The 16,582-nt window shown below is 38.3% G+C and overlaps 1 protein-coding gene across 1 annotated transcript; it reads left to right on the forward strand.

The window, feature by feature from the left end:
* Nucleotides 1-126: 126 nt before the first annotated feature.
* On the forward strand, nt 127-13,849 carry pnpla7b (patatin-like phospholipase domain containing 7b). Its single transcript, XM_052556007.1, has 36 exons — nt 127-179; nt 990-1,033; nt 1,175-1,249; nt 1,352-1,436; nt 1,602-1,684; nt 1,801-1,889; nt 1,977-2,117; nt 3,032-3,191; nt 3,280-3,360; nt 3,480-3,608; nt 3,980-4,060; nt 4,156-4,321; nt 4,409-4,492; nt 4,604-4,689; nt 4,802-4,957; nt 5,065-5,142; nt 5,238-5,443; nt 5,710-5,841; nt 5,966-6,089; nt 6,984-7,097; nt 7,180-7,255; nt 7,323-7,472; nt 7,555-7,618; nt 7,906-8,074; nt 8,303-8,485; nt 9,655-9,773; nt 10,676-10,832; nt 10,914-11,030; nt 11,120-11,189; nt 11,270-11,386; nt 11,516-11,664; nt 12,413-12,565; nt 12,647-12,763; nt 12,841-12,922; nt 13,011-13,126; nt 13,201-13,849. Exons 2-36 carry the CDS (start codon nt 992-994, stop codon nt 13,267-13,269), a joined length of 4,020 nt encoding a protein of 1,339 aa, XP_052411967.1. The 5' UTR covers nt 127-179; nt 990-991; the 3' UTR covers nt 13,270-13,849.
* The last annotated feature ends 2,733 nt before the right edge of the window (nt 13,850-16,582 follow it).

Below are 16,582 nucleotides of genomic sequence, written 5' to 3' on the forward strand. Positions count from 1 at the left end.
TGAACATTACAACTTATTTTGGACCTGTTTAATCGGACTGTGGACAGGTTTTTATAATGATCTGGCAACACGATTTTGTAATCGTTGGGGGTTCTGACATTGTGAATGGAATCCCTGGGAGACTCCAAAGTGCACTGAGTCTAAGAGTGACCAAAACAGCTTGGAGACGCCGTCAGAAGGTATTTTCCATTTATCTATTTACATTATTTGCATGTAGGATCTTCGCGTTTTACAACATCATAATGGTTTTACAGTCTTAATAGATGCAGTGATTGGCGGTGTATTTGATTACAAGTGCATGTTTATAGCCGTGGCTTGTTCGTAAACAACAGAACCGTGTTCACTTCTAACCCAGAGCCACATCCTGCAGCCCAACCTAAACCAATCACTTTCTCATTGCCAATGGTTTGCCATTCGGTGCAAGACACTTCAGATTGAAGTTTTTTGCGTCACCTTCACCCTGTGGTCATAGTTAGACTTTTTCCCCTCACAGAGGGTCTCATGATGAATCACATCAACAGGGTGTCAGATTACAGTGAGGGACGACAGGCAGAGTCACATGACTCAGACAGAATCCCTCCCACTGACACTTTCGATTATAGTAGGGTTTTTTTGTTTTGTTTTTTTAACAGTGGTGTTGCTATTTTAACGATTTTGGAAACTTTAGGAATATTAAGAAACACAGTAGTGAAAGACAGTACTTGATCAATGTAATGGTGTCAAAAGGCCATGACCACGTGCTGGGAGATTCATATTGCAAATACATTCCTGTCAAATTGTTTGCTATGACACTTTTTGGAAAGTGAAGTTTTATTTAGAAGAAATAGGTATTATGTAACTATTTAATGTTATAATTAACACTTGGTCTCGGAGGGTTAACAGTTTACATAGAAAATTGTTTCACGTATCTTTAATGGATATAATAAGCCTCATGTTAGCTTTGTAATTTGTGTCAGATGCGTTGATTTCTGCTTTCTTCTCACTGTAAGAAATGGAAGAAAAAGAACAAGATGACACATGCAGTATATTTCCGGTAAGACGTATAAAAAAAAAAATCACGAATCACAAATAAATACATAAATAAAGCCATGCGACTATTTACTATGAATCATCTTTTCTTTGAAGGTAATCTGCAGTAAGGTGTGGTTTATACTGATGATTTTGTGTATTCTAGGCAGTGCTGCCATCTGGGACTGAGATCAAGGCTCGAGTGCAGCACTTCATAGAGGATCAGTTACAGAGTACCATGGTATATGACAGATCCGCTTATGTTTTAGTGACCCATGTACTCTCTATTGTTTCTCTTGCAAACAAAGTTAATTACTGTCTTTATTGTCATTTCATAATACAGTGGACTGGTGTGCTGATTGGAGCTGCTGTTGCTATTTCATTTATCAGTATTGTTGCCTTTTTTCTGCACAGAAGATACAAATTTGGTGAGTGTGATATTTTTTTTTTTTTATGATTTCCACAAGTGCTTCTTAAATCAACATACTGTATATCAATGGGATGGCATGTAGATGCTTTGTGTTAAACTTGTGAAATATAAATGCTTGATATCCAGGTTTTGAGATTTTGTCATTTGTCCTTTGTTTTTCCAGGAGAAGAGCAAGCTGAAGGTCCTAAATATCGTTTCAGAAAAAGAGACAAAGTGATGTTTTATGGCAGGAAGATCATGAGAAAGGTACCGGAACTTCTTACTTCGGATGGAAAATGCTTTTGAGTTTCAACAAAACTATGATTAATGTGTTGGTCATGGGTTGATTTTAAATCGCAGTGTTGTTATTTGTGGCCATTCAGGTCCAGACCTTATCCTCACCAGCCACCTCAGGTCCGGTATCTCAAAAGCGATCCAGAAAAAGAACAAAAGTTCTATCGATAGCTCGCAAGTACGTGAAAATTCACAAGCCAAGAAAAAACACACAATCAAAAGCCAATCCATTACCATCTAAACTTCCCATCTGTCTCCTATTCAGAATCCTGCGCATCCGAAGGGAGCCACCAGCTCTGCAGCCGAAAGAGCCTCCACCTTCACTCTTGGAAGCAGATCTGACTGAGTTTGACATGCAGAACTCTCACCTGCCCTCTGAGGTCTTGTATATGCTGAAAAATGTGAGGTTGGTAGCTTGTCATGCACTCATACAAGAGCTATTGATTCCTATCCATGATAAACAGTGCATAGAAGCAGCTCTCAGTGATATGTGTCCGATCCCCGCTATAATAGCAGCAACATTCACAAATGTTTACAGAACAAGCAGGAACTCAGTGTGCCTGTAGCTTTCTCTTTTTCAGTTTTATCACATGATAGAAAGTCAAAGGCCTTCTCAAGCCAAAGGGCAAACTCCTCTAATCCATTAGACAGCTGCAGCTCATCCAGAACGCTGCCGCCAGGATTCTGACTAGAACCAGAAAATCTGAGAATATCACACCAGTCCTCAGGTCCTTACACTGGCTTCCAGTTATATTTAGGATTGATTTTAAAGTACTTTTACTCGTCTATAAACCACTCAATGACCTAGGACCAAAATATATTGCAGATATGTTCACTGAATATAAGCCTAACAGAGCACTCAGATCACTAGGATCAAGTCAGTTAGAAATACCAAGGGTTCACACAAAACAAGGGGAGTCTGCCTTTAGCTACTATGCTGCCCGCAGTTGGAATTAGCTTCCAGAAGAGATCAGACTCAAAACCCATCTGTTTAGCTGTGCATTTATTGAATGAGCACTGTGCGATGTCCGAACCGTTGCACTGTATTTTACGTATTCACTGTATTTTATGTAAAATCATTTTGTATTTTTAACGGTCTTAAATTCTTTTTACATAAGTCCATTTTTAAATAATTTCCAAAGTGTTTAAATTGCTTGTTTTTATTTTTGTATTCTTTTTCTTCATGACTATTTTACTTTCTTTTATGTTAAGCACTTTGAATTACCATTGTGTATGAAATGTGCTATATAAATAAACTTGCCTTGCCTAGAATCCAGCTAGTGCTGTTCAGCAGGTAATGTGTTGCGATCTGTCTCTCAGGGTTCTGGGTCATTTTGAGAAGCCTCTGTTCCTAGAACTGTGTCGGCATATGGTGTTTGTGCAGCTGCAGCAAGGGGAAGGATTATTCCGCCCAGGTGACACTGATGACAGCATCTATGTAGTGCAGGACGGGCGTCTTGATCTGTGTATCCATGAGAATGTAAGAGCCAAACAATATGCCTGTTTTTAATCTATCCTACTGAAAATGGCTTTTTATATAGATTTGTATTCTTGTTTCCCTTGCTCAGGATGGGACTGAAGTTGTAGTGAAGCACGTTTTGCCTGGAGACAGTGTTCACAGTCTTCTCAGCATCCTCGATGTCATCACTGTAAAGTCCATCTGGCCTCATTTTTGTCCACTCTGATATGCAAATGTCTGTCATCTGACCTGTTTTCATGCTCACAGAGTTTTAAAATGTGTCTCATGTTTGAACCCGTTATTCTGTAGGGACATCCAGCTCCCTATAAAACTGTCTCAGCCAGGGCAGCAGCCCCAACTACTGTTCTCCGCCTTCCTGCGCAGGCTTTCCAATCTGTCTTTGAGAAATACCCAGAGACCCTTGTTCGAGTTATTCAGGTACAGCCTAAAGCCTAAAATACACTAACATCAAATGGGGCTTGTAAGATTGTTTTTTTTTTTTTTCATGATTTCGTCTCTTAGATCACAAAGGCTGCAGTTATTTGATTCAAAATTCATTATCAGTATATTGTAAAATGTGCTTTATTTATGTGACGGCAAAGCTGAATTTTCAGCTGCAACATGATTCCAAAATCATTATATTATACTGATTGGGTGCTCAAGAAACATTTCTTATTATTATCAATGTAAAAGACATTTTAAGAGTCCTTGATGAATAGTAAGTTTAAACGAACTGCATTTTTTTTTCTTGTCACACAGATTTGAGACTGTTTTGTTTTGCTTATGATACAGCTGTTCCTTGTTTTTAGATCATCATGGTGCGTCTTCAGAGAGTTACCTTTCTCGCCCTTCACAACTATCTAGGCCTGACCACAGAACTTTTTAATAAGGTTAGATGTTTAGAAGTCATGCTCTACTTTTGGAAAATATTTGAAAGTATTACATGATAATTTTTTTAATAGACCATTTCTGTCATATAATGTAGGAAAGGCAAGCTGTTCCACTGGACTCAGTGGCCAGTGTTGTAGGAGAAGCCAGTCCAGGCAAAGGACTACGCAGACACTCACAGACAATCGAGGAAGCTTCTGAAAAGTTCCCGCAGAGGTCAACAGACCGTTATAGTGACACAAGTCAGATGTACAGAGGAGAGGGTACGCTTGTGTATGTGCTTAAATAGTTGTTGTGGATGTAGAAATGAAAAAAAGGTCTTATTTGCTCTTCTGTTTTGTTTTTTTAAGACGGTGGGAAGCATCGTACAGAAAGTCCTACCTCTTTATTCAGGAAGTCTCGCTCACTGTCAACACCTTTTGATGGCACCCATGGTAGCGCTTCACCATGCACCTGTCACAAAACTGACTTTGACATTGCACTTAATGTTTGAATACATTCATAATGAACATTTTTGAGGATGCTAATGTGTGCTTATCTTCCAGCTGGGTCCCCTGACCACAATATGGCCTTTGACAGGGCTAGCATTACAAAAGAGGAAGCCCCTACAAGTCCTATTGCCATTCATAAGGTACCTTGGCGTAATTATATAACGCACATAAAAAGCCATAGACTGTCCTTCTTTTTCCTCACATTTGTTTACATTTTGTATATCTCACATGTGCCTTTTGTCTCTTGTCCAGTCGATACTGAAGAAGTCTGTGACCATGCAACATTCTCCTTCAGCCGTGTTTCACTACTCGGACACTGGGGGGCACTCCAGCCACATCCACCATTGTAAAGTTAATGCCATTTTCCAAGCTGCCAAGAAGGACTTGATTAAAATTATTCAGCTTCAGGTCAGGCTGCATTGATTATATTGATCTACTGAAGTAAAAAGTTTGATATAATTATAATGCTGGCTCAGGATTGGTATGTAATATAAAAATGTTACTTTGTGCTCCAGGACACCAGTCTTCTGGAAGATAGGGTGACTTTGAGACAAGTTAAAGCAGGCTCTGTTGTTGCAAGCGAGGGAGATCAGGTAGAAAGATACCTCTGTGACTTTGACTACACTATAGTGTTATTATAAATTTCAAAGTCACATGTGAATCCATGTCTACTTTGTTTCTTTGGCAGGATGTGAGCGTACAGTTTGTCATCTCAGGAACTCTCCATGTGTACCAGAGACTGATTGACAGAGAGGAAGAAACCTGTCTTTTTGTGGCTCACCCTGGAGAGATGGTGGGCCACCTGGCCGTTCTCACAGGAGAGCCTCTCATCTTTTCTGTGCGCGCCCTTCGTGACTGCTGCTTCCTGTCCATCTCCAAAACACACTTCTATGAGTATGTGATGTGCACCAAATTTAAACTTTAAAGTTTAAATTTGAAGCCTATGTACACAGCTTTTTTATGTCAATGTTTTTCTGCATTTGAAGTTACTGTTTGGCTATTTTGTAGGACATAAATCAATAATAACTAGAAAAAAGTTGTATATAAAAAAAGAACATTTAAAAAAAATACATTATTATGCAAAAATTAGAAATGGTATCAAATTAAGTATAGCGTATAAGAACACTGCTTACCATGTCAACTGGTGTTTTATCCACTAGAATAATGCGTGCCGAGCCTCGAATGGTGTTAAATGTAGCTCACGCGGTGGTACGGAGGGTTTCCTCATTTGTCCGACAGATTGACTTTGCCCTGGACTGGATGGCACTGGAGGCTGGACGTGCTGTCTACAGGTAAGCACTCTTTTCCATTACAATCTCTCAGTTCTCCCAGATCTGTATGTCGAAGGTCACTGTTATGCTTTCCAATGTAAGTGCATGTAAAATATATTTTAGGTAATGCTTTTGTCTTTCTCAGACAAGGTGATAAGTCAGACAGCACTTTCATTGTTCTGAGTGGACGTCTGCGCTCTGTCATCATGAAGGATGATGGGAAAAAAGAGCTTGCTGGAGAGTATGGGCGGGGAGACCTCATTGGTGTGGTAAGTGGAGAAATGTGTGTGTGTGTGTGTGTGTGTGTGTGTGTGTGTGTTTTTACCTATACTGGTGTACTTTCAAAAGTTGACAAACTAAATTTTTAGAAGATATATTGGTTACATTTAACCCTCCAACTTTAACACTCACTATTCTAATTCTATTCTTAAAAATTCTAATCTTTTTGTATTCTATTTTCTTTTCATTTATTATGCAATTGTGTGTGTGTGTCTGTGTGTGTGTGCGTGTGTGTGTTTAAAGACCTCTAACACTAGCTTGCTCTATTCTTTTGTTCTATTCTCTCTGTTTTCTTTTTATTTATTATATTATTCAAAATCCCATGCTACGTGTACTGTGTTAACCAAACTTGATTTGTTATAGCTTTTATATATCATTGCTCTTTTTTTTGTTTTTAATTGCTTCCACTGTCCTCATTTGTAAGTCGCTTTGGATAAATGCGTCTGCTAAATGAAAAAATGTAAACGTAAATGTAACATTTAACTTATGCATAATGCATTATAAAAATAGTTTTAATGCATGAATTATGTCTTGTAATGCACTTTATGATGCATTTTACAATCTCACGAATAATTGTAACCACTGTTAATACATGATAACACTTATCGATTCATTGTTACACTATGCATTTTAAATTTGATTTGAATTACTGACAAGATATATTGTATTACCGCATACATTATGAATAGTTATATTACATTATACCCTTTAATGACTCTTTAAAATGCACTTTACACAAATGCTTTAAGTAAAGTGTTACCGATATATTTAAAATGTTTCAATAGGAAATGCATTAAAGGAAACGTTTTAGATCATTTTGTGGACTGTTTAATAAAATTGCTGCTGCAGTGTCCATCTTTTAAAAGTGTGTTTGTTGGGATTAGGTGGAAGCTTTGACTCATTTAAACAGAGCCACTACAGTCCATGCAGTCCGAGACTCTGAACTGGCCAAACTGCCTGAAGGAGCTCTTAACTCCATCAAGAGGAAATACCCACAGGTTAGACCATATAAAAGAAAATCATTAATGCATATCATGATGTTCTGTTGCATGTGCATTAACACATCACACTCCTTCATAGGTAGTCACACACCTGATTCATCTTCTTGGGCAGAAGATTTTGGGAAACATGCAGCAAGGGAATGGTCCACTATCAGGTTTGTGAGAACCTTCTGTGTGTTTGTGCTTTGTATTTTCCCTAATGCACAATAATGATCTTCGCAGTACGCAATCTGGGTTTTCACACCCCAAGCAGTAAGTGGGACGCAGGTAACCCAGCCGCCAATCTATCTACGGTCGCCATACTGCCTGTGTCTGAGGAGGTGCCTTTGACTGCCTTCACGCTGGAGCTGCAGCATGCTCTCAGTGCTATCGGTCAGCTGTTGATCCCTTTCCCCTTCTTAATTTGTCTCACATAAAGCTGATACTAAGTTGACTGTCTTAACTTTTTGGTTAGGCCCCACTTTGCTCCTAACCAGTGACATCATCAAACAGCATCTGGGTGTTGCAGCCTTGGACAGGTTAGAGTTGTATCCACCTTTTTCTTCAGCATGGAAGACTATGGGCAAGACTTCAGTTTAATTTACAGCAATAGGGAAATAACAATAAAAATAACAACATGTGGTAAAATGGTAAAACTTTGCATTACAAACCAGCGTGTTCATAATTAAGATAATACATTGAAGCAATATGGTAAGACACACCAATTTGGAGATCATTCGTTCAAATCTGGCATTCCATTTAAGATGGGAAGTATGCAAATTGGGGTGCATTGAATATTTTTTCCAGTCAAATGTTGTGTTTTCAGTGTTCATGAGTATCGTTTGTCGAGCTGGTTGGGTCAACAAGAGGACATCCACCGGATTGTTCTGTACCAGTCTGACAGTTCTCTGACGCCTTGGACTCAACGTTGCATCAGACAGGCGGACTGCATCATCATAGTGGGTGTGGGGGAACAGGAGCCCACTGTGGGAGAGGTGAATTGTTTTCAAAAAGATATTGCCTATAAAGAAGTAAAAACTGCTTTTGAAGTGGATTTCTTCAAAAGCATGTACTCACATGAGATGAAGACTCCATTCATATCAAAAACTGATTTATTTTACACGGAGGGGATTGTTGCCTAATTCATTGAAGTAATGTCTGCACACACATCTCTGTTAAATTGTTTGGTAAGCTGAGCTCTTTGGATCTGTTTGTGGTATCAGCTAGAGCGAATGCTTGAGAGCAGTGCTGTGAGAGCTCAGAAGCAGCTGGTCCTGTTGCACCGTGAGGACGGGCCTCCACCAAGAGGAACAGCAGAGTGGCTCAACATGCGCAGCTGGATCTCTAGACATCTGCATCTGTCATGTCCCCACAGGGTCTTCTCCAGGAGGAGTCTGCCTAAACTGGTATCTCTGTTAACATTCTATTGTTGCAAATGTGAATGCTATTATAATTTTTTTTTTTTATAATTTAAAACAATTTTTTTTTTGAATAACAAATGCAATGCAAATTTATTTTAGGTTACTAAAACTAAAACCATAGAACAGTTACTCATTTAAAAGAAAATGAAAGTTATGTTATGTTATTGACAGAAACACTGTAATTGTAACTTTTATTTTGAATTGGGAATGGGTTCTATACACATTCTCAAAAGCCTTGCAGCATTGCATGGAATCATTTTAAGTGAGAGGCATCTACATTGGTTTGTGACAATGCAGACAGTAAGTGAAACGACTCATTTTTTTGTGCACACAATTTGCTTAAAAGGAGGGAACAAATTATTATATCGAGCGCATGATTTACTTGAAGAGAGGGAACTAATTAGTAAATTGTGCACACAATTTAGTAAATCAAGGGACGAAATTAGTAAACTGTGTGCACATTTACTTTTTTTTCCTGGATGTCATGTGCAGTGCTCCATAACAATTAACTGAAAAAATTAGTTTATATCAAACTAATCTCATGTAGGGTCATGGGGATGCTGGAGTCCGGGGCCATAGGCAGGAAAACACCTTAGCAAATTAACCTTACCATACATATAACTATTAAACGCTTTACTAAAAAGGTATGTTTGAAGCCATGTTTTATTGCTAATGTAGTAAGTAGGTAATGAATCCCATACCTTTGGAATGGGGACTATGTCAAACAAAATGTTAAGACAAGATTTGCAGTGATTAGCGAGACATTTCACACAGTTCGAGCAAAGTTATCGAATGGCTCCAGAAGACTTGGAACATATTGTTTGAGTTGTATAGACTACTGTGACTAATTTATGATCCTTTTATGGTGCTTTTTTTCTTTTGAGTTGCACAACACTTGGGCTGCATTACAGAAACATTCTATCTCTGAATCCTGTCCTGTCTGTTTATTAACCATGGCAATTTCACTGAAGAAACAGAACTTTTCAAATCTCAAGTCAGGTCACTTAAGAATGAAGACATTTCTGTAATGCAGCTGGACCCCATCCACTTTTATTAAATGAACATTCTTCAAAACTTTTTTTTTTTTCTGTGTGACCTAATCTACTCATCATCTCTTATCCGTGCAAACTCCCACTTTCCTCTTCTCCTGTCAGAGAGAGATGTATCAGCGGGTATTCGAGAAGCCTCCCGACCGGCATTCTGACTTCTCGCGTCTGGCTCGGATCCTGACAGGCAACGCTATCGCTCTGGTGCTGGGAGGAGGGGGGGCCAGGTACGAATTTGTCTTCCCCTTCATCACCAGCAATTCTGTTCCTCCTTAATCCATGTGGCCTGCTGCCAACAACATTTCTCACATACATAATCTAGCAAAAGCATGTTGATGTTGACTTCTTCAGTCATCTGTAGAGCAGTATTGTCTTGAACTATTTATTTTTTGCATTATTAAAAGTTTCTATCCACTTAAATTTTGAATTTTTGTGCTCATCAACTAATCCTAATATAGCGATTTCTAACTCATTAGTGTTATTTTGGGGTTCACATTCTCAGCATGTCTGTGGTTTCTCTCGATGATAGCGACTCTTTGTCTACTCTCTATCCCTGCCTGCTATCAGTCGTAATCAGCGACTTCTTAAAGGTGGGTCAAACATGAAATATAACTGGGCATAAAATGTCTAATCTACTTCACGTAGTGGTGACATAATTTTTCTGTTGTGTGTTTCTGTAATTGCAATGATATAAATAGCATGTTATATATATATAGTTGTCTCTGTGGCCATATATGCTCCTCATCTAGACTTTTTAAATCTTTGCTTACATATGAAGTATGTTTAAAGGTGAAGTGTGTCATTTTTGCGTGAATTTTTTTTTACCCTCCTTTTGCTTTGCCTCTTGTCAGTCAAACTGGTAGCCCCGCCCCAAAACTCATTTGATTGGTTGATCCAGTTTTTAACATGTCAGTGTTTTCAAAGCATGACAGGATTGATGTTCACATTGCATGAGGAAGTCAAACTGACAGACTACGTTTTTACACATGGGAAATTGAAAAAGAAAAATACTCACTTTACCTTTAAAATGCTTCATTAAAAAATACTAATATCACTCAGTGCTCAACTAAGTACTAAAATGTAAAAACTAAACCCTATATGTGAATTTAAAAACGCACTATGCCCACAGAGGCTGCTCTCAGGTGGGCATCATTCGGGCGTTGAGTGAGGCAGGGATCCCTGTGGATCTGATTGGTGGCACTTCCATTGGTTCCTTGATAGGAGCGCTCTATGCTGAAGAGCGAAGTGTCAGTCGTATGACGGTCAGGGCACGCCAGTGGGCCATGGTGAGCCCTTTATCCTGAACACTAACGTACATACAGTACATGCAGAACCATGCATTGAGTTATCTTTTTCATGCACAACAGGATTTTGGATCCATTTTTAAGAAGATCACAGACTTGACGTACCCAGTGACATCCATGTTTACTGGAGCATCATTTAACTCCAGCATTAGTGGAATCTTCCAGGACAAACAAATCGAGGTTCAGTTGTTTGACACTGCATATCATAACATCATATTCTTATGTAAGTCTAAATCTTGAGCATATGTCTTTTTTTTTTTACATGGTAGGACCTTTGGATCCCTTATTTCAACATCACCACAGACATCACTGCCTCCTCCATGAGAGTGCACACTTACGGTGACTTCTTTATCTCTAAAACATCTCATCTTTATTTCTCATCTTTTGTCACAGATCTTAACATGTACGCTCTCTTTTAGGTTCTTTGTGGAGGTACGTGCGTGCCAGTATGTCTCTCTCTGGGTACCTTCCCCCTCTGTGTGACCCTAAAGATGGACACTTGCTCATGGATGGAGGCTACATCAATAACCTACCTGGTTAAGTTTATTATAAGTATTACATATAAATGATTGTATTTTCACCTGTTGCAGAATGTGCTATCACCCAGCTCTAAACTGCTAATTGTGAAATGTTAGCTGTAATGTATTTTAAACATTTCTGTAAAGCTGACACAGCTCGCTCGATGGGTGCCAAGTTGGTGATTGCCGTTGATGTGGGCAGTCAGGATGAGACTGATCTGACTAATTATGGAGACTCTTTATCTGGATGGTGGCTGCTATGGAAACGCTTAAACCCTCTGTCAGAAAAAGTAAAGGTAAGAAGATATATGGTGATGGTTGAATAAAATAGATTTTTATGGGTTATTCAATTACAAATCCCAAAACATTTGTTTGTGTCTGTTTCTACAAATAATATACCATATTTTCCGGACTATAAGTCGCACTTTTTTTTCATAGTTTGGCTGGTCCTGCGACTTATTGTCAGGTGCGACTTATTTATCAAAATTAATTTGACATGAACCAAGAGAAATTAACTAACAGAAAACATTACCGTCTCCAGCCGCGAGAGGGCGCTCTATGCTGCTCAGTCCTCCTGTAGTCTACACTGAAGACATAGAGCGCCCTCTCGTGGCTGGAGATGGTAATGTTTTCTCTTGGTTCTTGGTTCTAAATAAATGCGATTTATAATCCAGTGCGACTTATATAAGTTTTTTTCCTCATCATGACGTATTTTTGGACTCATGCGACTTATACTCAGGTGTGACTTATAGTCCGAAAATAACGGTAATTACTATATGATTTAATAATAATATGTATAATATACACTGCCTTTCAAAAGTTTACATCTCACAAAACTGAAATATTTTCAAGGCATAACGATAAGTGGAACTGTTATTATAGAGAGAATAAGAGTGTGGGTTGATAACTGGGTTGCATAATGAGCCCTCATAAATGCTTTGTGATGGAGAAATATTTTATTTTTTAGCTGCTTCCCGTCATTAACATACACCTTGCATTTACTGCTCCAAAAATAATTTTGGATTATGGCTTCATATCCTCTAGGTGTTGAACATGGCAGAGATTCAGACCCGTCTGGCTTATGTGTGTTCTGTGCGTCAGCTGGAAATGGTAAAAGACAGTGACTACTGCGAGTACCTGCGACCGCCCATAGATCGCTATGGCACACTGGACTTTGGCAAATTTGATGAGATTGCTGTGAGTGGGCTGTCATCATCTCATTGAAACTTCTGTTGTTTTGGCCTTGACTGCAGCAATTTTTTTTTTCTGATACTGCAGGACGTTGGCTACCAGCATGGGAAGACCGTGTTTGACGTGTGGTGCCGGAGTGGGGTGAGGGAGACGATGCTCAAAGACCAACATCAAGAGGAATTCCACAAATCCAGGAGCACTAACGTAAAGGGCTTTGAATCAGGTTATGCTGATTTCTTATGCAGCATCACAAACTAATTCCATCATTCTCTCTCTTCCAGGTGACCTGTCCCAATGCTTCTTTCACTGATCTTGCTGAAATAGTGTCCAGAATAGAGCCAGTGAAGCAGGCTGCGGTGGATGGTGAGAAACGGTTGATCTATACGTATGTCGTTTCTCCATCCCATTCGCTCATCTTTGTTTTGTTTCTTACAATCACTCACACACACAGAGGAGTCTGAGTATCAGACAGACTATGATGAAGATGCAGTGCTATCAGACTTTGATCTGTCCAATCCAGACAGTGAGCACAGTGAAGAGGATGAGACGGCAGATACAGCTGATACAGTAAGATAACTAGATGCATGTGTTATTCTTCTTACGGTTAATCCTTATACTTACTACTTTAAACTTTCAAACAGGATGATGAAATGGAGATCAGGACAAGGCACCATCGGGCTCTCAACCACAACAGCCATCATACCACCTGACCTCAAATACTTTTTTCCAAGATGTTTAGTTTTTTTTTCTCCTTTACAGTATTATCAGCCTTTATAAGGGGTTTTAAGGATTTTAATAAATAACATTATCAGTATTGGAATTGACTTACTTGAATCGTTAGAAACTAAAATGTAAGTATTATGGTACATCTACATTAAACCACTCTCATTTTTTATTCTTTGGGAAGGATGGCTATAACAAAACAGTCCAGTAACAATTGCCAAAACTCTGAAACAACTTGGTTTTCTTGTCTTTACTTTTAGTATTACATCTCTAATTCATGCAAGCTGTCAATGCAACCTCAACACAGTTTACTGTATGAAATGATAAGCTGTTTTGTGTCTATATTATCCTGTTAGTGAAGTTAACACTAGTCCAACTGGTTTACAACCAGAAGAGAAGGTGAACTAATAAACATAACTGAGAGATATTCTGACTTCTGTATTTGTAGCCTTATATATGTTGGTAAATCACTATATAAGCCTTTTATTGTGGATTATGTGTTGATTGAAGCGGGTGACAATGTTTTCATGTGTTGTTTGCCTTATTAAAAGTTCATAGTTGTCTGAATATTTGGTTGATTGTTTAAATACTAGATACCAAGTATCTCACATGATGGGGAATCATTTTCCTTCATCTTCTGAAACGATAGTTCATTGTACTATAAAAACATATAGAGATGCCTGAAATACCTGGATCAAAATTAAGATGCCAAGACCTCCCTTCACAGACGATGGACTTATGACAAAGGTCAGTGTTTTCAAACCTTATTCTGCTTGGCATGAGTGAGAGTGACTGGTTCTTTATTGATCTGCCACTTTAAGAGATCTCTGAAATTTGCTTCCTACCAAGGGTTTGATTTGATGGATGAATGAGCGGATTGATATTGGCATGCATCTCCTTTGTGCCTTTCACTTCCAGTGATCTTCAGAATTAACTGACAGCATGACAAGAACAAGCGTGCTGCCACCTGTTAATGCCCTGTGTTGGGGAAACTGCAAAAAAATAGATGACTTCAACAGGTTGGGGTCAGTAAGATTTATTTGAGTTATTTTTTGTACATTTTTGAAAGCTCACAAAGGCTGCATTTATTAGATTAAAAAAACAGTAACATTGTGAAATATTAGTATAATTTAAGACAGCTGTTTTCTATTTTAATATATTAAAATGTAATTTTAATTAAGAAATATTTTCTGACCGCTGACATTTGAATGGTAGAGTTCACATATTGAATATGCTTTAAAAAATGAAATTCATTCATAGAAGTTAATGGTGGATTTGTCAGTATTTATAATAAATGTATAAAACTGACAATGTCGACCCTAACGGTAAACACACATTTGGAGAAAGTGGAAGGAGGTTTCACCAAAACTTGATGAATACTTCTAAACGTGTTAGTGAAAATGAAAGACCTGGAGGAAGCACTTGAAATAATCAGTAAACCTCACACAGACTTCCATCTGTGGCTCACCGCTCCACTCATTAAAGACTTCCACAACATATTTAACTTCTTTAGACCTGCATGGAAGTAAAATGACTGTATTATATACTGTAATCTCCTCACCTTTAAGTTGTAAGAGACTCTCCAGTTGGGCTGAAGCTGAGCATAAAGCAAACACATTTTACGATCTGTAATGATAAACTGATGTTTTTACCCAGCCTTCTGGAGTCTTTATATGCTCCTGTAATATTTAGTTCTGCGAGAGGAGCTAGACTATACCCAGCTGGCCAGTCTGATCTGTTTACTGACTGCAGTCAGAACGTTTCCCTACACATTGACCCTTCTATAAACCACTGTTTGTTTAATGCACTGCATCAACTTCTGTGGCACAATGAAGATAAAAGTGTCATTGCTCAGTATCTGTCTTTTCATCAATTATAATTTTTGATTATTTTCAGTCAGGAGTTCTCCAAGCTCTGCAGTTTATATGCTACAAAGGACCGTGAGTCTGAACGTTTTACTGCCAAACACATCACACTAGGTACTTAAAGAAATTAAAAAGAAATATTGTCTGATCTCTTATTTTTCAGAATCAAGATTTTAAGATTGAAAAATATACAGTGGGGCCAAAACGTTTAAGATCACTTGTCAAGACTGCACTTATATAGCATCTAATTAACAGTAATATGTTGTGTTTGCAAATTATAGACCTCTCTAAAAAAGTGAAAATGAATTCATTTCAATGAATGTTCCAATGATTTATTTACTTAATACTAGTTTTACAAATTTACATATTTGTTACTTAGACTTATTTACTTGTTTTTTAGGTCTAAATTTTTGTGGTCTTATGAAGCTCATTTTGCTTCCACTATATTTTTATATACCCTACTAAACAAAAGTTTAATATAATTCAGATTTATTTTTACATTTTTTTTTTTGTCTCTTAAGCTCATGAACACTGTATTTATGTGTAAAACAGTTATTTGAAAAATAGTAATTCTGTAAAATGTTATATAAATAAAAAAAATAACAGTTTTCTATTATATTCTAGTATTTACACGTGTGTGTGCTTGTGTGTGCACGCTTGTGTGTACCACTTGGAGGCAGCACACTCCAAACTAGTATATTTTTACGTGGTACCATTAAGCCACAAGGAGAAGCAGAAAGCAACTACTTTCTCCTCTCTGTTTGTCTGGCTTCTGGACTCCTGCCAGCACATCTCATGCACCCCATCTCACCCCCGTCAACGGATCCCTCTCAAGGACCTGATATATGTAATCTCAGAGGATAGATCTCTTTATTAAGTCTTCTGTCTACATGATTCCGCATGACATTTCTAACACCCATTGGCCTTCAGAACCATGGGGGATGGTACTAGAGGGAGAAAGAGGGGCTGCTTTGTGTTCACTTAATTACAGTCCTAACATTTCTTTGTCTAGATTATGTTTCACCCAGGCATCCATACCAGCTCCCATCTGAGGCGTCCCCCGGACCCCTCACTCATGGTCCTGTTCAACGGTACATTCTCCAACAAAACCACAAAGAAAAAAAGCACATCAGTCAGTTTGAGGGCGGACATATTCTAACTTATGTTCTGTATATACGTACAGGATATAGGTATGAGAGCATAAATTTAAGAGGCTTGTCTTTTCATGTCCGATCTGCATATGTTTATGCTTCGGTTTGGCATATGTCACATTTTTCATACATAACCGTGTGGGTCACCAGAGGAATTTGACCCATTCTTATAGAACTTGATATATGTTTCCTGCTTCTGAAAGCTCAAAGTTTGCCCAAGAAAAAGCAAGCATTTGTGGAGAAATATGTATCTGTATCAAATAGAGCAGAAAGGAACTTTTCCA

Source organism: Carassius gibelio, chromosome B5 (assembly GCF_023724105.1).
Source record: "Carassius gibelio isolate Cgi1373 ecotype wild population from Czech Republic chromosome B5, carGib1.2-hapl.c, whole genome shotgun sequence".
Classification (NCBI taxonomy): Eukaryota; Metazoa; Chordata; class Actinopteri; order Cypriniformes; family Cyprinidae; genus Carassius; species Carassius gibelio.

Bases quoted from the DNA above. Each gene is read 5' to 3' on its own strand.
- pnpla7b (XM_052556007.1), top strand. From the start codon at position 992: ATGGAAGAAAAAGAACAAGATGACACATGCAGTATATTTCCG. The intron at 4,493-4,603 runs GTAGCGCTTCAC...CTTATCTTCCAG, and splicing joins ACCTTTTGATGGCACCCATG to CTGGGTCCCCTGACCACAAT. The intron at 9,774-10,675 runs GTACGAATTTGT...CTATGCCCACAG, and splicing joins CTGGGAGGAGGGGGGGCCAG to AGGCTGCTCTCAGGTGGGCA.